We start from the raw sequence: 27,036 nt of genomic DNA on the forward strand, positions 1-27,036 counted from the left end.
ACTTGCGACACAATCTACTCATATTGTGTCACAAAGGCCCAGAGACCTGTAGGAAACCATCTAACCACCAACCATTCCCAACCTGTTGTAATTCCTTGGTGATTAGCTGCTATTGCCCAGTCATGCTCGCCTAGAGACCGGTCATTAACCCCTCGGCAACCACCCATTGCTATGCCAACGTGATGAATGGTTTCTGGAGAGTACTGGTAGCTATCAGTATAATATGTTTCCATATTTTAAAATCACCATCACATATATGTTATTGTTTTTATTTGTTATCAAACTGTATCAATGCAGTATACTGTGAAAAAAACGTGTTAAGATAACTGATCGAGTCTGTTTGGAAAAGCATCACAAAGTCTTAACATGATTATTTCTAATATTTATTCATTCAAGGAGAAGGAATCATCACTGCTTTTGAATTCGTTCGTGTCTGCTGTTCCTCCACACAAATCCAGACATTTTTATTTTTTTAATTCTTTTTCTTTTGGTTTTCGTTTGAGTCTATCAGCATCGAGGTTTCTCACCCTCTGTGCCGGTATTGCTGACAAAGAGGCTTTTGAGGAAGAGTAGCTGCAGGTACCCAGAGGTGACGATGAGGAGGCTGAGGGCCATCGACCACCAGGTGATGTACTTTGAGTTGGACTGCAGCAGGAAGTAGTCGACGCTCTTTCTCATTCGGCTGAAGCCGTAGTACCGGAACATGTGAAAGACGTAGGTCTCCACTTTGTGGGTCGTAATCTGACACAGCAGAACAGACGCAGGTATAAAAATCTGTTTATTCACTTTTGATGTGTCAAACTCCAACAATCCCGCCTCTGCTACCAGTTACTGTACTGTTTTTAATTTATTTTGTGAACCACTTTGAACTTAAGTGTGTGTGTGTGTGTGTGTGTGTGTGTGTGTGTGTGTGTGTGTGTGTGTGTGTGTGTGTGTGTGTGTGTTTAAATACATTTGACTTGTTTTGGCTCACCAACTGCTGTCAGTACTGCCACCGATACCACAATAAAGTTAGAAATATCCTGTCTCAGAGTGACGCTGAAAAACTAGTTCATGCATTTATTACTTCCAGGCTGGACTACTGTAATTCTTTATTATCAGGATGTCCTAAAAACTCACTGAAAAGTCTTCAGCTGATCCAAAATGCTGCAGCAAGAGTCCTGACAGGGACTAGAAAGAGAGAGCAGATTTCTCCTGTTTTGGCTTCCCTTCATTGGCTTCCTGTTAAATCCAGAATTGAATTCAAAATCCTGCTCCTCACATACAAGGTCTTAAATAATCAGGCCCCATCTTATCTTACAGTTTTTTCTGAATGCTTAAACCCTAACTGTGATTCTTATGGCACAATTTCTAAAACTATTAATACTTATAGCAAAACCACTCACTGAGTTTGCAAAACTAAAAGCACAAACACTGCTTTGCACTCAGTTTGCCATTTTGTAACACACACTTTGCAAAACTGTAGGCACAATTCACTGCACAACACTCTTTTTGCAGAACTTCAAACACAACTCACTGCTTACACTCAATTACCAAATTTCCAACACACTCCTAGCAAAATTATACACATGTATGGCTATCATTAACACTATTTTGCCAACTGTCTGGCACACTTTCACATGTGAAAACTGTTTTAGATAATTAGTCCACTTTGCAATCAGCCTAAGCACTATAAACAGGCCACAGGGAAGCTGTCTATGTGGAGTACAATGGAAGGAGCAGCAAGAGTGAGAAGAGTGAGAATCAGAGGAGGCCGAGGGAGAGGACGTGGAGGTGAAGAAGTTGGAGGAAGAGGACGTGGAGGAGCAAGAAGAGGACGAGGAGGGGAAAGAGGAAGGGTAAGAAGAGTAAGGAACAGAATAACTGATGACATCAGAGCTACAATAGTGGACCATGTCCAGTGTTGGGGAGTAACGGAATACATGTACCGCCGTTACGTATTCAGAATACAAAATATGAGTAACTGTATTCCGTTACAGTTACCGTTTAAAAAGGTGGTATTCAGAATACAGTTACTTTGTTGAAATAAATGGATTACACGGCGGTACTTCCCTGTTTCATATTATCGAGGGTCAGGACTGTTTGGGTTTGTTTGACAGCTACGTTCTGTTGTTCCAGGCGGCAGCGTTACGGTTGCCATGGTTACAGGGTGACGCTCTCTCTGCGTGTTTCCTGGGTGAGAGAGCGCCTTTTTGTTGTTGTTGTTGTGCTAAGCTAATAGGCAGAATGCTACAGGCATGGCCCTAAAGACTGTAGCTTCATGGGCAGTGTAGTCTGTGCTGCAGGGAGAATGGACTGCCATACCCGTTATGTGTCTGTGAGCGAGGGAGGAAGAGAAAGGAAAAGTCCGAGCTGTCACGGAGCAAAAACGGGAGCTGGAAGCATGTAAATATAATAATAACCACAGCAGCCAAGAAGAGTGCCTGAGGAGCCCATTTGTAAGTAAGCTATTAAGACTCAACTGTACACTGTGTTCGTGTTTTCCTCCGGAAAAAATAAGTTCCGTTGCAGCAGCCTTTCAACGCCTCTCTCTGTCTCCCGCAAGCAAAGTTGACCCAGACAACAAAGTAAAGCTAGTTTTCGGCTACCAGCCCGACACGAACCCGACGTATTAGCCAGAGGTCCCTTTACTACGTTTCGGAGCCGCGGACCTTCAGTAACAGTAATAAATCACAGCAATAGGACATTCATGTAGTTGTAAACAGCATGATAATATATTAAGTATTCCAAAGTATTCAGAATACGTTACTCTCATTGAGTAACGTAACGGAATACGTTACAGAATACATTTTGGGGCATGTATTCAGTATTCTGTAATGGAATACATTTTAAAAGTAACCTTCCCAACACTGACCATGTCATCAACCATGGGATGACCCTGAGGGAAGCTGGCCAACGGGTTCAGCCTAAACTGAGCCGCTACACTGTGGCAGGCATCATTAGGACATTTCGAAATGAGAATCGGTAAGTACTTTGTAGCACTGCCATACTCTAATGAGAAACACAACAGTACCATACATGCAAAAATACTGAAATTGTTACTTTACAGAATTGCTAGACGTCCAGATGTTGGGGGCAGAGGCAGAATGTTCACTGCAGAGCAAGAGACCCATATAGTGAACATGGTGATTGCCAATAATGCAATAAGACTGCGCGAAATACAGCAGCGCATAATTGATAATGACACCATCTTTCAAAATATACACAGTCCAAGCATTTCTGCACTAAGTCGTGTACTTGCGCGCCACAGAACAAGAATGAAGCAAATTTACAGAGTTCCTTTCGAGAGAAACACAGAACGTGTAAAGCAACTGCGATATGACTATGTGCAGGTAAGCTAGTGTCATTGGTTCTGAATTTGGAAGTGCATACTGTAGTGCTGTGCATGGGCCTGATGTGTTGCATTTGTTTTGTCTTGTCCAGAGAGTGATGGAACTAGAAGCAGATGCAATGGGACATGAGCTACTTTTTGTGGATGAGGCCGGTTTTAACCTCAGTAAAACCAGGAGACGTGGCAGGAACATTATTGGACACCGTGCCATCATCAATGTCCCAGGACAACGTGGTGGTAACATAACCATGTGTGCAGCTATAAGCCAAAATGGTGTTGTTCACCATCATGCAACCATACGCCCATAGAACACTGCACACATATATGACATGCTCACTGTTCAGAGACCAGAGCAGACCCGATATGTCATCATATGGGACAATGTTAGTTTCCATAGGGCTGCTTTGGTCTGCAACTGGTTTACAGACCACCCATCCTTCATGGCACTCAACCTCCCTCCATACTCTCCATTCTTAAATCCCATCGAGGAGTTCTTCTCTGCCTGGTGCTGGAAAGTGTACGACCGTCATCCTCATCAACAGGTAGCTCTTTTACAGGCAATGGAGGAGGCATGTGGAGATACTGACCAGGCATCATGTCAGGCCTGGATACGGCATTCAAGGAGATATTTTCCCCGGCGCCTTGGACTGGAGGATATCGCATGCGATGTGGACGAAATTTTGTGGCCGGACCCAGAAAGACGACATGATGTAGGCTGATTGTCTTTTTTTTTTCCTTTTTGTGGAATTCCTATTTTGTGTTCTGACTTTGTCTTGGGTTTGATGAGTGTGAATAAACACCAATACTTGAAGTTTGGATCCTTGTATGTTTACATGACACTATGACAAAAGTGTGACCTCAAACTGACATCTGTACACAGAGAAAGCAAAAGCCAGATGTGTTTTGTATTCATACCATCAGTGTGCAGTTGGCGCATTGTGTGCTTAGTAGATGTGTGTGTACTGTTTGATACGAAAACACCATTTTTACGAAGGTGTGAAGAGTTAATCTAGCTGTGTTCGCTTTTGCAAGAGAACTACAATGTTTTGATAATTGGGTGACAGGTTTTCTTATTTGTGTGTAGAGTTTTGCAAAAATAGCCAATAGTTACAAAAAATGTGCTTAAGCAATCAGAAAAAACTGTAATGACCTTGTAGTACCATATCACCCCATTAGAGCACTTCGCTCTCACACTGCAGGCTTACTTGTTGTTCCTAGAGTATTTAAAAGTAGAATGGGAGACAGAGCCTTCAGTTTTCAGGCCCCTCTTCTGTGGAACCAGCTTCCAGTTTGGATTCAGGAGACAGACACTATCTCTACTTTCAAGATTAGGCTTCAAACTTTCCTTTTTGCTAAAGCATATAGTTAGGGCTGGACCAGGTGATCCTGAATCCTCCCTTAGTTATGCTGCAATAGACGTAGGCTGCCGGGGATTCCCATGATGCATTGAGTTTTTCCTTTCCAGTCACCTTTCTCACTCACTATGTGTTAATAGACCTCTCTGCATCGAATCATATCTGTTATTAATCTCTGTCTCTCTTCCACAGCATGTCTTTATCCTGTTTTCCTTCTCTCACCCCAACCGGTCGCAGCAGATGGCCCCGCCCCTCCCTGAGCCTGGTTCTGCCGGAGGTTTCTTCCTGTTAAAAGGGAGTTTTTCCTTCCCACTGTCGCCAAAGTGCTTGCTCATAGGGGGTCATATGATTGTTGGGTTTTTCTCTGTACCTATGAAGCGCCTTGAGGCGACTTTTGTTGTGATTTGGCGCTATATAAATAAAATTGAATTGAATTGAATTGAACACTATAACAACTACATCAGCAGGTAGCTGTGTGTACCTCGATGACGCTCAGTGTGTTGTTCAGCTCTTTGCTGATCTCCTCCTTCTTCTTCTTCTCCTCCTCCTCGCTCTTTGAGGGATCTTGGTAGGTGTCATAGTAAACACCAAAGCTGAGGGAAATCTGCATCGCGCCAAAGCGGTTGTGGAAGTTGCTGAAGCACATCTGATAGAAACCTGGAAGTAGACAAGTCAAGATGTTTTTCTTTTTTTTCCATATAGCACAGTTAAAAGTAACACAGCAAACACAAAATGTTTTCCAGTTAAAGCAAACGCATTACGTATCACAGAATCCAGTAAAAATTGAGTTTATCCTTAATGTTTCCATAGGAATTAAAATCAGTTGTATTTGATTGGTGTATCCAACAGCAGATGTGAGAACCTTTGAAAATGCAGACGTTTTTGCAGTTTGCTGGTCTGCAGCATTCAGTTGTGTGTTAACACAATACTGCAATCATCTCAGGAGTGGATGTTCCGTGAAATTCAACCTAAGACCATCCAAATGCTCAGAAAAACTGCAAAACCCCAAGAATTGTCATTCTCAGACTCTACAGGCCTCATGTTAAATGTTAAAGTTCATGAGAGTACAAATAGAAACAGACTGAACAAGTGTGACTTGTTTGGAAGGGTTACCAGGAGGAAGCCTCTTCTCTTTAAATGAACACTGTAGCAGGGCTCAGGTTTCTTTGGACAGACAAAACCAAAGTGGACATGTTTGTCCATAAAGGAGAAAACGAAACACATCAGACCAGCTGTCAGTACTGTGGTGGAGGGATCTGGGCTCCATGCAGTGACTCAGTAAACCATGAACTCCTCTGTATACAAATGTATTCTAGAGTCCGATGTGAGGCCATCAGCACCACAGCTAAAGCTCAGGCCAAACTGGGTCACACACAGGACAATGATACCAAGAACAGTGCCAAATCTCCAAAAGAATGGTTGAAAAAGAAAAAGAATCAAAGTGGTGCAATGCTCCAGTCAGTCCAGACCTCAGCCTGACTGAGAAGCTGTGGTGGGACCTTCAGAGAACGGTGCTGAAACTGACTGAAGAGTTGAGATGGAGGAAATTCCTCCACAATGATGAGACTAATAACATCTACAGAGCTCACGCACGAAGCATTGACCATGTCGTGACCATGAGCAGAGACAAATAAATAATGAGAGGATGAGAAACAGGTGAAAACACGGCTGGAAGTAACTAAAGAAACAGGAAGTACACTCAACCTAACGAGCACAGGACAAAAGACTATCATAATAAAACAGGAAACAGACATAGGAAAACTAAACACTGACAAAATGTCCAAACTTAAAGCACTGGGTCAACCACCCAGGCACCATTACAGAAAAACATGATGAAAATTAGAAGATTTTATTGAACATTTCTGTAAAACTCCTGCAGGGTGAGATGCAGTGGGACGACATGTATCGTGAGAATAAAAGATGAAATCTCAATGGAAATCTCAAATGCTAATCTACCAGCTAACTCTAACAAGCTGTTTTTGTGTTGTTTTTATAATGTTTTAAAATTATTTGGCTGCTCACCTTTAAAACATGTATCTCTCTGACTTTATATCCTCTACGAGAGTTTGTGTTGTATCAACATTTAATGTTAAAGTGAATTACTAGTCATAATTTTCCTACAATCTGTTCATTGCATTCAGCTGAAGTGAAACAACAGCGTGGAAGAGCTATCCATCAGACAGACAGCTACCTGATTCTGCAGCCTCAAAGTTGATCTGGCCTTTTGCATCATCAATAGTAGACAGCAACAGATCACTCGGAGCGTTGACGGTGACAGACAGGTGTCTGTCATGACCGACTCCCATCACCCACTGGACCTACAAAACCAATACAGAGTTAAAAACCATACAGAGCGTCCACACACTGCAGGAATCACGAGCAGCTCTGTCAGTGTAAAATATCCTGTTTGATGTTACCACTGTGAGCTCTTTTCAACAGATGGTACCGATGCTGGTGACCATGCTAATCTGACATTTGTGGAAAAACAGACTACATGTCAGGTGGCTTCACTTAGCTTGACACAGAGTTTTCTTCTTACCATGAAGTTCAAGTAAAATCTCTCTCCATGGTGAGCAAAGTGCCAGAAACACTCCAACCCAGCAGCAGGAAGCACTATAGCAAAGTCGTACTGGTCAGAACCCCAGAACAGCTCCTGGTCTGTGACGTCGGGGCGGGCGTTTGTCTGGGGAACCCCATGAGCTGAGCCCCAAAATAAAAAGCCCAGAAAGAAGCAGGGAATCCAGCACAGCATGTCTAAAACATGGAAAGGTGAGAGTAGAGTCTGTGCTGCAGTGTGAATAGATCAAAAATGATTAACCACCCCTGAAATGTCTCCTCCTCTGGTGGGAAAACTGGACGGGCTGCACAGATGGAAGCACTGCTGATAGAGAGGAAAACCCTGCAGGAGGGAAACTCTCCAGGTGATCCAAACAAATGAACCTTGAAACTGTTCCACAGACAGATCCTGACTGCTTAAAGGCATCCTGCGGAGGTTTGGACCACCAGTTCAGTAATATTTGACCATGTGGTGGATGTACATTTAGATTATTCTCATGGCCGTCATTCACATTTCAACATTTACATGAATCCATTGATCCACTGGTGAACAGGAAACAGCAGACATATGCCAACAGGAGAGTGGGTGTGTAGTGCTGAGAAGAAGGTCTGTTTGATACATGTTTCAGATGATAAAACTTGTTTCCATTCTAGACAAAGATAATAAAGATAATACAAAAAGTATTGTTTAAATGATGCTTTCATTTATAAAGGGAAACACTCTCCAAACCTGCCCTGTGTGCAAAAGTAACTGCCCCCTAAACCGAATCACTGGTTGTTGCACCCTCTGCAGCAGGAACTGCAGTCACGTGTTTGTGATCCTTCAGTGAGTCTTTCACATCACTGCGGAGGAATCTTGGTCCACTCTTATTTGGAGGATTGTTGGAATTCAGACACATATTTAAGGTCACGCTGACGCACCTCAGTCTGATTTCAGTCCAGGCTTTGACTCGGCCACTCCAAACACTTCATCTGTTTTTGGACTCATTGAGAAGTGGACTTGCTGCTGATCATGGTGCTGCTGCATAACTGGAGTGCTTTTGAACTTCAGGGCACAAACTGATGGTCAGACATTCAGGACTGTCAGGTAGAGAGTAGAATTCAAAAGGGCCACAGCCTCTCTTTAAGAAATGTCACCTGACATCTGCAGCACTCAGTCTGCTGCAGCAAGCGTGCTGCTGCAGTCTGTTGGGGGGCATCATCAGAAACAAGGATGCAAGGAGAGGAGACAAACTAGTGAGGAATGCTGGCTCTGTAATTGGAGCTGCCACAAACACACACACACACACAGACGCACGCACACACACACAAACGCACACACATACACACACGCACACACACACACACACACAGACTCTGTGTGAAGCCCGTCTATATTATATTTGCTGATCTATCATACAGCTTAGTTATTCCTGGTTATATTCTGAGCAGTCAAACATAATTAATCATCAATAAAATCATATATGAATTATGATTCTGTGATTAACAATGAATACACTTACAGTTTTTTCTGAATGCTTAAACCCTAACTGTGATTCTTATGGCACAATTTCTAAAACTATTAATACTTATAGCAAAACCACTCACTGAGTTTGCAAAACTAAAAGCACAAACACTGCTTTGCACTCAGTTTGCCATTTTGTAACACACACTTTGCAAACCTGTAGCTACAATCCACTGCACAACACTCTTTTTGCAGAACTGTAAACACAACTCACGGCTTTACACTCAATTTGCAAATGATCAACACACTCCTAGCAAAACTATACACATTTAAGGCCATTATTTACACTATTTTGCCAACTGTCTGGCACACTGTCACATGTGAAAACTTTTTTAGATAATTAGTTCACTTTGCAATCAGCCTACGCACTATAATACAGGTAAGCTGTGTGTGTGGAGTACAATGGAGGGAGCAGGAAGAGTGAGAAGTAGAGGAGGCCGAGGAAGAGGACGTGGAGGTGAAGAAGTAGGATGAAGAGGACGACAAGGACAAGGAGGAGCAAGAGGAGGACGAGGAGGGGGGAGAGGAGGACGAGGAGGGGGGAGAGGAAGGGTAAGAAGAGTAAGAAATAGAATTGCTGATGACATCAGAGCTACAATAGTGGACCATGTAATCAACCATGGAGTGACCCTGAGGGAAGCTGGCCAACGGGTTCAGCCTAACTCGAGCCGCTACACTGTAGCAAGCATCATAAGGACATTTTGAAATGAGAATCGGTTAGTACAGTCACTTTGTACTAAGACTTGTAGCACTGCCATGCTAATGAGAAACACAACAATACCATAAATGTAAAAATACTGAAATTTTTACTTTACAGAATTGCTAGACGACCAGATGCTGGGGGCAGAGGAAGAATGTTCACTGCAGACCAAGAAACGCATATAGTCAATATGGCGATTGCAAATAATCCTATACTTGAAATAAACACTCGTGTTTGTTTTTGATGTGTGAATAAACACCAGTACTTGAAGTTTGGATCCCTCTATGCTTACGGATCTATGACAAAAGTATGACCTTAAACTGACATAGCCTACCTTGTGCACAGAGAAAGCAAAAGCCAGATGTGTTTTTTAGTCATACCATCAGTGTGTAGTTGGTGCATTGTGTGCTTATTAATGTGATGGCTTGTGTTAACTGTTGGATACGAAAATACCATTTTTACAAAGGTGTGGAGAGTTAAGCAAAGGTTATTCGCTTTTACAAGAAAACTACAATGTTTTGCTGATTGGGTGAAGAGTTTTCTTATTTGTGTGTAGAGTTTTGCAAAAATAGCCAACAGTTACAAAAAATGTGCTCAAGCCATCAGAAAAAACTGTAATATCACTTCTCATTTTCAAAATCATGTCGTTTAGCTTTGAAATGTCTGCATTTGTGAATAAAACATTTTCTTAGTAACAACATTTGTTAAGATCCAACCAAGCAAAATATGATTTTTGTCATTTTCAAGTGGTCTTAAACCTTTAATCAGGACTGTATCTTATATCACTTCCATTTAATGTGAAAAAGCTGCATCAGTGTTTTGCTGGGATGTGTCTGCTCCTCTGGCTTTCCTGTTAGCAGTGAGTGCAACGATGTCACAGAGGTTTTAGTGCAGCATAAACTCCAGCAGATATTTTTGTCACTCTGGAGCACATTTTAGGAAAATAACAAGAAGTAAATGAAGGAAACCGACAGAAGCAGACAGGATAAGACGAGCGTCATATCTGAGACAATAACCAGGGCTGGACCGTTTCTGACACCTGCATCATTTTTATTGTGCAAAAACACGGCAGCAGAGGACGATTTGATTTTGTCTTGGGAATAAATCACTACTAGAAATCACAAGACTCAGATTGTACAAAAGGGTTAGGTTCGTGTATGGGATTTCCTATGCCCCCTGAAAGCACCATAGGTGTGCGTGTCCGCAGCTTCAGTTCAGAGACAAACGGCAGCTGAACAACGGACAGTGTGTGCGTTCATAAGACCGTGAGTTAATGTTTTACTTCACTCAGTTATGTTGGTGTTCAGACATGAGTGTATTTGATGACTTAGCAGCAGTTTCTGCTTCTGTTTAAGTGACGTTATGCATTAGTGGCAGTTCGCTAGCATAACAGATTTGTTCGCTAATTAGCTTCTAGCAGAGAGATTCGTTGTTATCGTGTTGTTGATTCTGTGCTCTGTGTAACAGATGATAAAACAATGTAAAGTTGCCTTCAGTGCATGGTTGTATGCGGTGTGTTAATGCATAATGTCTGACTTTAAGTTTATGTAACCAGTCTGAAGTATAATGTCAGCTTATTTAGTTATATACTGTACTTGAGTACACCTCAGTTGTATCTTTATGTTTATTATATAATTTGATTTCTAATTGATTTGTATCATTATGCTTTGTCTGCAGAAACCATACACACACACACACACACACTCTTTCGCCCAGCTGCGGGCACATTCTCAATTGGAAATAGAAAGAATGACAACTTTATTCCTGGACTCTGCCTGTTTGTTCCTCTCACATCTGAACATTTGCAAGTGTTCTGACCCGATACTCTGAAGTGATTGCTGCCAGCTATGAAGCGCCTTGAGGCGACTTTTGTTGTAATTTGGCGCTATATAAATAAAATTGAATTGAATTGAATTGAGCTCAGATTTCTTTCACCCTTCTAAACACAGATCAACACACGTTCTGCTCTCCAGAACCAGGACAACGTGCTGAGATCACGGAGGGCGACAAATGTTCATCAGCAGAACGATGAGACAGAAACACAGAAGAGCCGTTTGGAAAGGCAGGAGGTACGGTGTTAACAGGCTGCAAGAAATATAAATACAGACTCACATCTGTCTCTATCAGTAATTATCACACAAAAGATACAACACACATCTTAAGTCACGTCCTTAAGAAACAGGAAAAGAGTTCAGCACTGACGTGACATAATGATATATATCAGTCATGGTCTGGCATTCCCAGAGCACAAAGCTCAGCAGGACATAAACAGTGTGGAGTCATCAACATCATCAACAGAAGGCAGAAGAGCTTTGAATGTCCTTCAAGAAGTCTGGAGAAGTGTTCCTGCAGGTCCTCACAGAGACGACAGAGAGCTGCTCAGAGAGTTCAGAGTGAGCTGAAGGATGAAGGTCAGACTATAACATTCCTCCAAAAGTGCCTTCATGGACCTGCAGCCGAAAACAGAAACCGATGCAAAGTGTTTATGCAGGTGAGAGAAGTTCACCTGAGGGCTCTTTCAGCGTGCATGCCGAGCACTGAGAGGCGGAGGCTGTGCTGCAGGCAGACGTTTGGACGGCGACTCAGACTTCTCTTCTAGACGTCGTCAAATATTTGGCTATGAGATGACGACATGGACAGGTACCGTCCTCCCGAGTGCCAGAAAACACAAGTGAACACAGCAGCACACAAATCCACATGTCTGTGGACACGTCAGTGCCTGCAGACACTTTAGAAACGGCTGTGCTTCACTCCAACACTTTAACACTAAAGAACACTGAGGAAATGAACAAACTGACAGTTAACAATATGGGAAGGAAAAATGATCTCTCTGCTGCTAAAAAGTGTGAAATAGCTAAATGCCTTGGACACGTAGTGAAAACCTTAGATATTTCATGAAAACGTAATCGTGATCACCGTAACGTTAGGAGATCTGTGGCTGAGTCAGAGCACACACGGGTTCGTGCAGATAAAGGCTCAGTGAGGAAGGTTTCTGCAGGACAAATACATCCGATTAGGAGAGCAGCTGCTAAAAGGCCATTACAAAGCAGCAAACACATATTTGAAGCTGCTGGTGCCTCTGGAGCCCCACCAACATCAAGGTGTAGGATATTTTGGACAATCTATAATCTTCTAACACAAAAACATACAAGTGTTCATTGACGTAAACACACAGAGCAGTAGTGATTTTTTTAAAATTAGTTTTCTTTATTTTGATTTGTTGCTAACTGCCTTGTTTTCATTTGTAGTTTTTGTAGTAGGAAGAACTAAAAAAAAAACTACAAATAAAAAAGGCTCAGGGAGGGGCAGTCTTCTGCCATGACTGGTTGGGGGGTGAGGGGCAAAATAAAATCAAACATAAAGGAGAGCACAGTGTATTTATGACAGGTCGGTGGACTGTGGCTCGAGTTCAAAAGATGCTCGAATCCCGCCTGAGATGGTATGGACATGTGATTCGAAGCGATGACAACTCAGCAAAAACGGCTAAGAGGATCAACCCAGACGGATGCCGGCCTCGAGGCAGACCGAAAAAACGGTGGATGGACAAAATCAAGGAAGACATTAAGACCGCCAACGCGTCACCTGAGGACGCCTTGGACAGAACCAAATGGAGAAACCTTTGCTGAGAAGCGGACCCTGCTCCAGCGGGAACAACGCCAGGATGAAGGTGGACTGTGGCTGGAAAACATCATTACTGTTTTTAAAGGGTAACTGGCCCACATCCACAATTACAGTAGAGCTGTAATTGTGGATGTGGACCACAATCCACAATTGTCGATGGGACGTGTGCATGCAAGCGATCCCCCACAGAGCGGGACATTCACTTCAGCCGAAAATCTTAGAGGCGACCCAGAAAGCTGCAGGAAGAGCAATGACCCATCCAGCAATACTTAAACCCTACTTCAAGTAGGTTTACACACCACGAACCAAGGGTCTTAGCCTCATGTACCGTTGGGCGCCGAAAATTTTCCACAGTTTGTCTGAGTTCTGCGTTCTCTTGCCTGAATTGTGTGTTTTCTTGCCTGAGTTTTGTGTTTTCTTGCCTGAGTTTTGCGTTAAATTCAATGAGGTCTGCGTTTTGTCTCCTAATACTACGTAGAACTTCAACTGCCGTACGCTGCAGTGGGGCTGACTGATCTCTGCTTCCAGATAAATTATTCAATGTTCCCTGTGACATTTCTTTAAAGGTTTAAAGCTCAAAAAAAGGGTCAAAAAAGTTAAATACGTTCTCTGAAGTATTTAGATGCAAAAGTTAGCTATGTCAAAAACAACTGGCTCTTTCTGAAAATTCTCCAATGTAAACTGTTAAAAGAGCTCCCCTATTTACCCTACTGATGCGTAAGACACCGAGTGCCCTCTGCTGGCGGAACTTATATTACAGACATTAACAGTAGTCAAAGGAGTTTGCAAAGAAAAGCGTCTGGACTTCTTTAAGTTGCTTGAAGACGTTTCACCTCTCATCCGAGAAGCTTCTTCAGTTCTAAGGTCAAATGGCCGAGAGTCCCAGATTTAAACCCAGTGGGAGTGTCCCCCAAAGAGGGACAAAGGACCCCTGGTGATCCTCTAATCACATGAGCCAAGGTGTGAAAGCGGGTGTGGGACCCAGGGGGTCCTTTGTCCCTCTTTGGGGGGACACTCCCACTGGGTTTAAATCTGGGACTCTCGGCCATTTGACCTTAGAACTGAAGAAGCTTCTCGGATGAGAGGTGAAACGCCTTCAAGCAACTTAAAGAAGTCCAGACGCTTTTCTTTGCAAACTCCTTTGACTACGATGACCTGGATGACTGAGAACCTTCACAGAGACATTAACAGTAGTTTTCCCCAAAAGAAAGTGACTTGAAGCATAAAAATAAAATGGGAGGCTGCAATTTTCATGTATTCATCTATATCATAGTGCCACACAAGCCCAAAACTTAATTTATCACATTAAATAAATGTGAATGGCTAGAAAAAGTAGTTTCCTAAAGAAAACTGTGCAAAGTCAAAGTTTGACACTCCAAAATAAAATGTATTAAAAGCCACTGAGGTTACAGTGATCCTGAATTATATGTGCATGTGCTTTGCAGTACATTAGGCAGGTCAGTTCTTTGTTAACGAGGCCACATATTACTGAATAAAGTGAATAATATATGGATCCACATCCATAAGCACGTCTCCATTTGTTTTACGTTTTTAAACCAGGACATATTTTATTCTACACAATGAAACCAGAGTCTGCAAGCTTTTTGTTTTGAAAGAAGAACCCTTTAATCTGAGCGAATCCCTCCTGCCTCCCATCATCCCAGGACCTGAAGGCGTTTCACAACATCAGCTTCTCTCTGGTGCTTTCAGGGAATAAATGAGGACACTGAGCTCGAGCGCTGCTCCACCAGCTACAGGTTTAATATCAGATCAACAACAGTAGAAAAACAGAGGCAGAGACTACCAGACAAAAAGAAGAGTAGGAAATCCAACATCATCCAACAGGCTCTTTAAAATAATTCCTCTGTACAGTATTTACACACACACACAGCAGCTGCAGGCTCAGAGTGGTGAGGTGGGCGGGCTCAGAGGATCCCTTTCCAGCTGTGAGTCATGGGAGGAGGGGTCAACTTGGTTTGGGGTAACCTTCAGCACCAGGCATTACCCCGTCCTCCTCTGCTACAAATGTTTTCAGCGAGTGTATGAACACACTGCAAGGCTGACATCACACTGCAGGGCTGACATCATCTACCTGCATTTACACCTGAAACAGGTCTGTGTCTGACATCACCATGGCTGTGTGACATCACCATGGCTGTGTGGCCTGTCACTAAACTGAGCAGGTTGTCCTCCAGTCTGAGAACACCTGAGCTAAAGAGGATTTAAAGGCAGCAGGCGAGAATCACCTGAGGGGTAGGACAGGTCATACAGAGTGTTTTGGAGGAAGGAAGGCTCAGGGTTTAAGTAGTCATCATCATGGGCTCATCCGATTAGAATGAGATTAAGCAGTCATCAGTCATTTGCAGGTTGTTAGAGTGAATTGTTAAATGTTTGTCATTTTTATTCGTACCATTTGTACTTTAACTGTGTGTTGAAAGGAATTCTTTTGTTCTCCCCTCCCCAGATTCTCGAGGTTCTGAGTGGGGGGCTGTAGTGTTTTATCACAGGCAACATCCTTGTGAAGGTCTGTTTGATGTGGTAAAACTTCCTGCCCTTTGTATGGCTTCACTGTGTTATCTAGGTGAACCATAGATTGGGTGTGGGGAGGTTACCCTCTTTATGACCTAGGATGTTGTTCCTGCTGTGTGACCCTTTTTGGTCAGCAATACACACACACACACACACACACACACACACACACACACACACACACACACACTTTGCAAAACCACAGGCAAGGTACCCTTTGTGTGTATGTATACATCATATGTTAATGACCCTATGCATATTCAAGTAACCTCAATAAAAGGAGTGCTATGGGGAACCTGGCTGAGAGTCTGATGGAGGTCAAGTAGGTGGAACGACACTTGGCTCCAGGCAGGCCTCCCTCATGCATGAGTAACCCAAAGAACTTTGCCTACTTCGTGTCTTGCTTGCTGTGTTATTACATTGCCTTTAACGTTCCAGCGAATAGGTTTAAGCACAAGAACCTATCATTAATTGGTCCTTCTTGAGCCGGAGCCCTGGAGTCGGCATTCACCGAGGAGAGAACCCTGACGTCAGCGAGACGTGAGAATTTGTCATCGGGCCAGTGGATTAGCTGTCTGTTTTCTCTCCCCGACGAATGACGATCGGCGGGATCCGAGGCTGATATTACACGCTAAGCAACGCCGAGTAAGTTGAGAGAGCGACTCTATAGCCGCAGAACTGGGTTAGGGTCCCGAGAGAGAGGTTTTGGTAAAATCGCCCAAGCGTCCGGTGAGTGTCCGGTTTTGAAATCGCCCTGGGTTTGTGTCCCGAGCGTCCCTTCACTGGGTTTTGAGTCGCGCGACTGGGTTAGGGTCCCAGAGGAGTGTTGCTGTGTTTGCGTGAATGACTGCGGAGCAGGCGCGGTCTGTGACACGGGTGTTGTTGTTATCATGGGTTCCCGAGCAAGTAAGACTGCCTCACAGGGAGATGACACATTCATGCAAGAATTCACTCCCGGCAGCGCGAGCCATTTATATTCTCATAATTGTTATGAGCGTAAACTGGTCGCGGATGAGATTCAAATGTTAGAAGTTTTCAGGAAAACAGCAGCCTTGAAGAGCGTGTGGAGAAGGCCAGTCCACATCAGCAGCAGTTAAGCTATGCTCTGGTGAATGGCTTCCCCCACTCCTTGCTGACACACAATGTTTAGATGATTCTTTAGAGTGCCCTGATCAACAACAGCCTGTGCTCCAGACCATTAGTTTAACCAGTTGTTAAAAGTAACCTGCATTAAGCTTAAGGTTGCTCAAATTCAGTACAATGACATATGAGATGAAGTAAAATAGGCAAATATTTTACCTAATTACGTGCATAGAGGCACTTGACCTGTTTGAAAACTGTCATCCTAATATGAGCCATTGTTGAGATATAGAGCACACCTGTGAAAACAACTATTATGCTGAACCCTGTGTGAAACAGCTGAAAACTACATGATGGAGAAGCTGAGTTGAATATGAAAATGTAAGTCTTTATCACTGTGTGCGATAAAGCGTGTAGTCACTGTGTGCGACTATCCAAGTCTTTGCCACTGTGGGCAAAGCACGCAACCACTGTGTGAGGTTGCGTTGTGGTCTCTTCTGAGCTGATGAGCAAGCTACACATTATCAGATCAGGAGCTGGCTGAGAACTCATCAAAGAGAGAGAAACAGAACTATGATACCTCGAGTATGTAGCGTATCCGTGAGTTCAGCTTCTTCTTTCAGATGCGCAGCAGTTTTCCTGGATCTTGATTCATGTGTGTAGAGTGTTCATAGCATCAGCATCATGTTTTTGTTTATTTGTTTTGTTGGGTTGAAAAATAATTAAATAAACTTGTGATCATACTTATGGGTCACCATGGCACATATCATCAGCCATATGATTTATTTATGCAGATGGAAAAAAGTGTAGAGTAAAAAACGAGTAAAACAGAGACAAAATCTACATTGTAGGTGGAAAATAATAGGAAAAAGGTTTTGTGTTTATTAGCCAAGAACAACTACAATCTTATTTTCTGCTTTTAAGAAAGGAGAGTTCTGTGTGTTGGTTAAGCAGTGAGAATAATGATCAAAATGTCTCAGTGTGTCACTTGCAGGTGAGGAGCAGACCCGGATCAATTTCCCATATGCAGCAGTCGGAAGAAAGTTATAGTTTAACACTATTGGAAACATTCAGGCCAATTTTTGGCTAATTTCTTTACAGCACCATGTGTCCCTCATCCTCACAAGCGAGCTCTCGCTCCTCCCTGAAGACAAGGAATGCAGTTCCAAAGAGCAATAACATGGCAGATAAAGAGACAGCAGCGAATTCCTGAGCAAAGAGTCCCAGCAAGCAGCAGCAGTGTGGACAAACAGCATCGGAGAAGAAGAGCAAACCCATCATCCTGACTGATCGGATGAATGACACTGTGTTTCCAACAAGCTGCAAAGTCACTGTGCTTGTGAAAAGGACTTTTGAGGAGAACTGAGGAGACTGTTGGAGGTTGACATTTGCCACTTTCGGAGTAAAATGGCAAGAAGAGACAGTGAAACACAGGACAAAGCTGAAGAAGAACTGCCGGCTGTTGGACTGTTGAAGTGGGAGAGGACAACAGAGTGAGAGCAGGTGAGAACACAGAGAGCGCTGTTGTTTAATGTGGGAAATCAAAATTTGGGTTAGCAAACCTGGGGAAAAGAACACTGACTGCTTAAGTGGAGAATTGTGAAGGAATCTGAAACACTGCAAAAAGAAACACAAAATCACACACACAAGCAGAACATGCATTAACCCTACTAACACAAACACAAGAGAGCCCATGAAGATTAGACAACATCTTAAGCATGTGAGTCTGTTTATCATCTTGTCCAAGTCACTTCGTGTGATGAGAAGTGATGCAAAGATCAGTGGACTCATAGCACATTGGTTACAAAATGATCAATTAATAGCAGAGAAGTGTGTAGGAAAGGCAGCTTTAAGAACATGCCCTGTTGGAGATGCAACTCCACAGGCACATTGATTAAACCTGCCTAATAACACAAACATACATGCAATGAAGATCAGCTTGTTATCTCTCATCAGTGCTAAAATAATGTAAATTTAAGAGACACTTGTTATCAAATGCTGAATTTATCCAATGCTGACAGTTAACTCTCTAGGTTGCAGGACAACAGTTTAACTTTTGTGGGAAAAGAAAAGATTCTGGTTTGACCAACCAGTGATCAGACAATAAATTTAGTTGTTAATATAGTAAATTGGGAGATGCTTTCTGCCTGATTGATGCAGCACAAAATATTTTACTGTATGAGGGAAATTCTATTTTTGTGATAATATTTTGAACATGCATTTCTGTTGTCCTGTCATCTTAGTGGGTTAATAGCTGATATGCAAATTAGTTGGTTGTTCTTAGATTAATGAAAGGTGATTGAATTCTAGTACGAGTGAATGAGACGTGTTGGAGTTTGTTAGAATGGAGACTCTAAAACACTAAGTTTCCTGTTGTGATGTGCGAGTGAATCCTGCATCCAATTACACAACTCTGAATACATAAGAACAAACTTCTTTTGCGAAATGTATGACAACATGTCACATGTTTTATGATGAAGGGGAAAAAAGGAAAACTAAATAAAATCTGTGGCCTAAATGAGTAAAAAGTACAGTCCTGGGGATTAAAATTCATAGCTAATGAGACATGAGGCTTATGTTGTGTGTTGTGCGGCTGATGGTTGGTTTGGAGTTTATCTAGCTGATGATTTTTCTTTTGTTGTGAAGTTGAGCCTGCCAATTAGTATGATGGTATGATAAACCATGCTAATGGTATGATTTACCCTCCTGAGATGAGGAGTGTGTGTCATGACTTAACGAGGCCTTTTTATTTTGATACTTTCACAGTGCACTGAAAGTTGTTTGATAACCTCTGTTTGAGCAGATCTGCACGATTAGAACTGAAGCGCTATACGACACGTCGAGAAAATTGTTGCAAGTGAGTTTCTCCAAAAGATTACAATGGGCTCTGGGGAAAGCCACTTATATGGGACAATTAGAAAATAGGTCCCTACCCAAAAAAGGATTAAGCGAGATAATCCAATATAAAGTTCTTCTTTTCTTTTTGAAATGACGTCATTTTGCTGAGAAGTGGAAATGAAAATGCGACAATAATTTCCACTGTCAGCAAAGAAAGAATGAATGAAGGAGTGAGAGAAAATAAAATTGACTGACTGGTAAAAGCGGACGGAAGCTGACAGACTGACTGACATCACTGTGCGAAGTTAACCCCCACCTGACAAAGGTGCAGATGAATCTATGTGTGTCTCTTTTTTTTTTTGGAGCAGAAAGAGGACAACAACATTTGAGGTTCCGTGAGCTTTGGCTGTACCGATTTAACCTTTTAAATGCCACTTTCTGTGTCTGTGCATCTACCAGGGGTGTTATTCACTACCTTGTGTTGCTCACAGAGGTAACTGTGAGAAAGTGTGTATACACCTGCGCAGCGCTAACTTTTCTACAGCATCACAGTCTTCATGTGATTTGATCATGTGATTTATACCAGGATAGCTGGTTGATGTTTTCTACTACAGGATTTCTGGGTTCATGTGTGAAGAAAACTGTGTTTACAGGTTATGAGTTGGTGATGCTGTTACACTGTGTTGTTGGGGAAATGTAAAGGTTACTTTGATGATATGAATAACATGTGAGACATTCCCGGTGTTGAAACTAGTGTCACTTCTTTCCACGGCTATGGATGGCTAACTTTATGGTCTATTTATAGCACCTCTGGAACCTGTCAATTTGTGCCTGATCACCAGGATTGTCCATGTGTGTTGTTAATGTTTGTTTTTCTAAGAGTGCATGTAGAGGATTCAGCAGAGACGGACAAGTAACATGAGAAAGCAACTAAGAGATGCAGTGTTTGTGGAATAGTTTAAAATGGGCTCATTAGCTGGCCACTACTGAGCTCCTAGTGTTAAATACATGGAGTGACTTTGCTTAAGGGAAGTCACCGATTACATTAATATTAACTGAGTACATGGGATGATCCATGTTTGGGGCAAATTATGCCAATAATTGTAGTTTACTGATTTGAGAAAACCTGCACATGATACTTGTCCTGCTGATGCTGAGTGCTTTATTACTCTAAAGATTCAATTGTTTATAAGTGTGAAGGTTGATTTTACTTCCAGATCTTGTTTTCCAGGCCATGATGGTGTGTGTGCAGGCTCCAGGCGGAGCCAGGTTTTGAACAGACTTACTGTGCAAAACACACTAACGTCTTTTATTGCAGGGTTACGGAGCTGCTCCAGAGGAGATGCCCTGATGTTGCCTGGGACATGATCTAGCTAACCTTTTTCTTTTAGACAGGAATCTGGTTTTGATGAGTTGACTCATGGGAGTGTCCATGCGTCAAGGGGAGGGGTCCAGAATTATAGAGTTACATGAAACTATCTTTTTTATGTTTTCTAAACTATGTTTTTATGATTTTTGTGTGATTAACAGTTCATTTACGGGTATTAAACTTATGTAAAGTGGTGCATCTATGTTCAGATGAGGCTTTGATGGTCCATAGATGAAGCTCACTGAACTAAAGAATGTGGTTTGATGATAGTTTACATGCTTTCCAGAGATAGGTTTTTCCTCCTAGCAAGGAAATACAGGTGCAGCAGTCAGAGTATTGCTGAAAGGAACCTCCTGAGAAATCTTCAGAGGCCCAGTGAGAAGCAAGAACCCATTCCAGGCAGAGCTGACAGTCCAGGCAGTGGTTGAGGTCAAAGGTCGAGCTGTTTGGGGCCCATCATGAGATCAGACTTCGGAGCCACAGCAAGGACCACGAAGCTGCGTTGGAATGAGAGCTGTGCCAAGGGGGCTTTTCAGAGGCCAACAGAAGAGATTGTGGACGACAGATGGGCACCTGAAGGATGAGGGAGCGTGCCAAGCTCCAATCGACAGCGCAGAAGGAGTCCAAGGATGGCATCATGATTCTGTGAGAAGCACAGGAACCAGAAGCTATGGTGGTGATGATAGCAGTTTCCTATGAACATCACCTAATGCTGTGTCACTGTACTGTGCATACGATGGCACACTGAAGACTGCTGGGATCATAGCAGCAGTAAGATAACTGGATCCAGCACCCTTTCCACAGAGGATTTTTCCTGCAGAGGATGGACAATGGAGGAGTCATAAATATCCCCACAGGACGGAGGCCTGAAGTGAGGTGATGGGGTTGGCAGAGAGGCCATAAAACTAAAGTGTTGACGAGGTCTGCAGCTTTGAAGATGAGACCCATGTTGACAAGCAATAAAACCACCTGGTATGTTTGACTGTTTATTCTACATACATTTGGACTCTGGTCCTATGAACAGTGATGGGAACATCTGGAAGAGACAATTATGACGCCCTATAGAGCTTAAACCACTCTACAGAGAGACATGCTCTTTACATGTCTTATGGAGGAGCACCACCAAGCTGGAGTGGTTTTGAAGTGTTGCTTTCTTATTTTAACTATTAAAGTAACAATTCATTTGTTTGCTTATGTATAGGATGCATTTTACCATGTATAAGATCACGGTTAACTAAAATGATTTCTGATACATTTGTTAATTATGTACTTTTACAACAATATGAAATGACTGAAATGAATGACATGACAGAGGCCTATGTATGAATGACGCCTGCACTGAAAATGTTAAGCAAGAGGTGCATTACTGAGAATATACTACATAGGAATAATTTGGAGCATAAAAATCACAAAACAGGAGGGAAATGTTAGAGTGAATTGTTAAATGTTTGTCATTTTTATTCGTACCATTTGTACTTTAACTGTGTTGAAAGGAATTCTTTTGTTCTCCCCTCCCCAGATTCTCGAGGTTCTGAGTGGGGGGCTGTAGTGTTTTATCACAGGCAACATCCTTGTGAAGGTCTGTTTGATGTGGTAAAACTTCCTGCCCTTTGTATGGCTTCACTGTGTTATCTAGGTGAACCATAGATTGGGTGTGGGAGGTTACCCTCTTTATGACCTAGGATGTTGTTCCTGCTGTGTGACCCTTTTGGTCAGCACCACACACACACACACACACACACACACACACACACACACACACACACACACACACACTTTGCAAAACCACAGGCAAGGTACCCTTTGTGTGTATGTATACATCATATGTTAATGACCCTATGCATATTCAAGTAACCTCAATAAAAGGAGTGCTATGGGGAACCTGGCTGAGAGTCTGATGGAGGTCAAGTAGGTGGAACGACACTTGGCTCCAGGCAGGCCTCCCTCATGCATGAGTAACCCAAAGAACTTTGCCTACTTCGTGTCTTGCTTGCTGTGTTATTACATTGCCTTTAACGTTCCAGCGAATAGGTTTAAGCACAAGAACCTATCACAGGTTTTGTCCTTTTATTGGATAATGGGTAAAGGAAAGAAAGACACACAGAAAGACACACATACTTTATGTCCTTTTTAGGACATAAAGTATGATTTAAGTAACTCAAAATAATACATGAACTCAGGAGACTCAAAGAGATACTCACCTCAGCTGCCGCCCCATGTGGGAGTGAAGAAAGAGTGAGTGGTAGGTGAGTGCAGTCCTTATATAACGAGTGACAGGTGAGTGCAATTAAGAGCAAGCACCACACCCAATCAAAGGTGAGGAAAAGAAACAAGGTGCATCTGGTGAAGTGAATGTGCTGAAAGGTGAGCCTTTACAACAGCCGCCCCCATATTTCTACTGAGAAATATGTTCAAAGGGTTAGAGTTGTTCTTTTTCACAAAGCGGGGGCAGAGGGATCAGATATGCTACAGGTCTAATATAGGTTCAGGGGGTCGACCTAGAGGTCGACAGCGCAGGCCAGACAGTTCAGGGGGCCGATCATGTAGCCAGCGGTGGCGGCGAAGTAGGTCCAAATGCCAACCGCGTGGGATGCAGCGGCAGGCCCAGACCTGCAGACCGTCGGGCAGTTGTGCAGGTGCTGGGGGCAATGTACGGGGCTTGGCAGAGGTAGGACCAGGTGATGCAGGAGCAGGCGGTGCATTGACCACTGGCGGAATGGCAGCCACAGGCGGTGGAACTAGTGATAGTGGCACTGCCGGTGATGACGTAGGTACTGCTGATGGTAGAGTAGGAGGTGGCTGTATGAATTCAGAGCCATCAGCGGACACAAGGATGTGCTGGAGCGGTTCTCCTGAACCTGAACTGGAAGATGTGAACAAACATTGGGCATGCGTGGAACTGCTCTGGGGTTGGAAGTCTGTGATTGGACCTTGGAGTGTCCATCCTAAGCGGGTTTTGACTGCTGCAGGAGATCCAGATGGTCCATGTCTAACTGGTGCAATAGACGTAATAAGGTGGGTATGATCAGAGCCTATGAGCAGTAGTGGAGCTGCTTTGTTAATAAAGGGTAATGGGATACCTTGAAGATGCTTGTATCTTCGTTGGAGAAATGATACGGGGTAGGTGTGGTCTGAAAGTGCTAAGCGACTTGTAGCGAAGGCATTATTAATTGTGTAAGTTTTCTCTGGATGTGCAATGGGAGAAATCTGGAAACTTACAGAAGAACCTTTCAACTTCTTGATGGACAGTTCTGAGTGATAATTTTTCAGCTTTCCCAGTTAGGTTAGGTAGAGATGCTGAGCTGCTGATGTCAGAAGCATGGTACGTTGGGAGCCATCGTCAAGTACGGCATATGTTTCAAGAGTTCTTTTGCCATTTCGCAGGAGCACTTTCACAACTTTTAATAGTACACTGGGACAGTCACTAGGTTTATCAAAATACAGTGTCCTCACTACAGGATTAACTTCAGTTCTAGGTCTCTGATTCACCTCACATAGGATCTGTAGATGTCGTCCTATGCAGGAGGCACATGCTTTCCTCAGATCACACTTCGCAGCCTGATGAGTTCTAGCACAACGGCAACACCGTTTGTTTCTCTTTATCCAGTTTATTTTCTCATCCTTTGTCTTGTTAATGAACTCAGGGCACTTGCTAATGTGGTGTTCAGGTGAGCAGCAATATGCACATCTTGCCTTAGTCATTATGATGGGTTGTGCTGCCTGTACAGGATCGGATGCATTTGTCCCATGTAATATTGTTGTGAGTGGAGAGGTGTACTGTTAGATTTGTATTGTTTATTGCCATTTATGCTTAGAAATATTTACTCATATATGCTTAGAAGTATATAATCGATTGTGTAGTGATAGGAGGTTTGATCTTTAATAGTCTGTAACAACTCTGTGTAGCATGAAGAGGGGAGTGTGTTCACTCCTCTTCAGAGTGTTCTGGCATAGATCACACACCTCCTAGGAGAGGTCGTATCTTCTCTTGCTGATATATGGTATAACAAACACACGTATATCTGTTTGAGTCTAAGAGCCTTTTGTTCAGATGGACCGCTAGACTCCTGGCACCAGCTTTGGGGAGTCACATTCCACACACACACACACACACACACACACACACAGCAGTAATGGGTACCGAAGGTTTTTGTGCACTCAAAACATCAGATGTAGCTGGTTGCAGCTTTACAGGAGGGTGCTGCCTTGGTTCTGGAATGCAAACGAGAGGTTGAGCGGGGTCTTCATCTAGAGGAACAGCAGGTTGAACACATGAAATCTGGTGGGGACCTTGCAGTGGTGTGGCCAGGAAATTAAAAGGAGTCTCATCTGGTGTAGGAAAAACTGGTCTAGGCAAACCACTTGAAGGAACTGCAGCATCTAATATTGTTGAATTAGGGAAAGGAGGGCTAGCAGCCGGAACTGCACCAGAGTGACGGCTAACCTGTGGGGGCTGAGAGGGTGACTGACATGTTGCTGGATCAATCACTGGGAACTGCTCATGTTGCTGATGCGTTTGGGGAATGGCTTGTAAACCGCATACAGATGATTTGCTTTCATCAGATGAGACAGTGTGAATTGAAGATCTGGAGGAACTTCGAGAATGGGGAGGAGGTAATTGAATCATGAGTTGCCTAATCTCCCTCATCGTCATCAGGAGTTCCCTCATCACCTCATCTTGATTGGTGGGTAAAGGAGCAGGGGATGTCTCTGGTTGACTTTCTGACTCCCTGTCAGGATCCTGCAGCCCATGTGTGTCTGTGTCACTATGCTGGCATTCTGTTTGACTCCCTGTATCACATCTAGCACTTCTACTTCCAGGGTACTGAACGTCATACTGCAGGTGGGTAGGAGGTCAACTATCACGACTGGAACGTCTCAAACCTTCAGTCAATGGCTGCTGTGAATCCATGATGATAACACTACTCCGGCTCGGAGGACCATGTTTTGGAGGAAGGAAGGCTCAGGGTTTAAGTAGTCATCATCATGGGCTCATCCGATTAGAATGAGATTAAGCAGTCATCAGTCATTTGCAGGTTTTGTCCTTTTATTGGATAATGGGTAAAGGAAAGAAAGACACACATGGACTGCTATCTCTAAAAAGGACAAAGTATGATTTAAGTAACTCAAAATAATACATGAACTCAGGAGACTCAAAGAGATACTCACCTCAGCTGCCGCCCCATGTGGGAGTGAAGAAAGAGTGAGCGGTAGGTGAGTGCAGTCCTTATATAACGAATGACAGGTGAGTGCAATTAAGAGCAAGCACCACACCCAATCAAAGGTGAGGAAAAGAAACAAGGTGCATCTGGTGAAGTGAATGTGCTGAAAGGTGAGCCTTTACAACACAGAGGGTATCTCAGGTGGTGATGGGACTGCATGATGCGCTGCGAGGAGCGTGGCCGGTCGCCCTTTCTTTCTTTCTCCCGTTCCCGGTCATGTGGCGTCTTGCTGTCCTGGATTGACGGCGACTTGCTTTTGTACTGGCTGGTGTAGAATTATAGGAATTATTTTAGGGTTACTGTTCATAACCATCATCTTTATCATTGCATTAATTATCATTTCATCCAAGCATTTATTGAAGTTGTTGGCATTATGTTATAATTTGTATTACAGGGGTTATCATAATCTAATATTAACATGTTTATTACAGGTGCAGTTACAACCACTTAAATTGTTGAGTTAAATCTATAATCTTAACAGCTTATAGGCTGAGTATATTGTTACAGTAAAATAGTAGCTGAGCAAAGGCCTGAATGTATTCAGCTTCTTGTTGCATTTGAGTTTGCTTAGTTACAGGTGACGGAAGGATGTCCAGTCCATGGTGACCTCAAAGGCCTTAGGTCATCACCATATTCGGAAGAGTATGCCACAAGGAGGAACCTCTATGTTGCATTTAATTCTTAAAATACATGAATGTTCTGTACATGCAAATTATGTGCTTGTAAACGCAAGAAGGGCGTTACAATACCCTGATGTTATAAAAGCAATCTAGAGTGTATTTTGGGTAGAGATGTACAACTGTTTTGCAGTTTGCACCTCTCCACGCTGCGTGTATTCATTAAAATCAATTGTTTGATTGACCTCTTCTGGACCATCATTGTTTTACTCTCATCCTCAATTTCGAACCCATAACATTTGGTGCATTGGCCG

The 27,036-nt window shown here is 43.0% G+C and overlaps 1 protein-coding gene across 1 annotated transcript; it reads right to left on the reverse strand.

The window, feature by feature from the left end:
- Positions 1–361: 361 nt before the first annotated feature.
- On the reverse strand, positions 362–7,492 carry tmed6 (transmembrane p24 trafficking protein 6). The gene is made up of 4 exons (XM_039614201.1): positions 7,226–7,492; positions 6,878–7,004; positions 5,168–5,343; positions 362–741 (listed from the first exon to the last, which is right to left on the reverse strand). The coding sequence occupies exons 1-4, from the start codon at positions 7,436–7,438 to the stop codon at positions 508–510; spliced, it is 750 nt and encodes a 249-aa protein (XP_039470135.1). The 5' UTR covers positions 7,439–7,492; the 3' UTR covers positions 362–507.
- Between the last annotated feature and the right edge of the window lie 19,544 nt (positions 7,493–27,036).

The sequence above is a fragment of the Oreochromis aureus genome, linkage group 7 (genome assembly GCF_013358895.1).
Source record: "Oreochromis aureus strain Israel breed Guangdong linkage group 7, ZZ_aureus, whole genome shotgun sequence".
Taxonomy (NCBI): domain Eukaryota; kingdom Metazoa; phylum Chordata; class Actinopteri; order Cichliformes; family Cichlidae; genus Oreochromis; species Oreochromis aureus.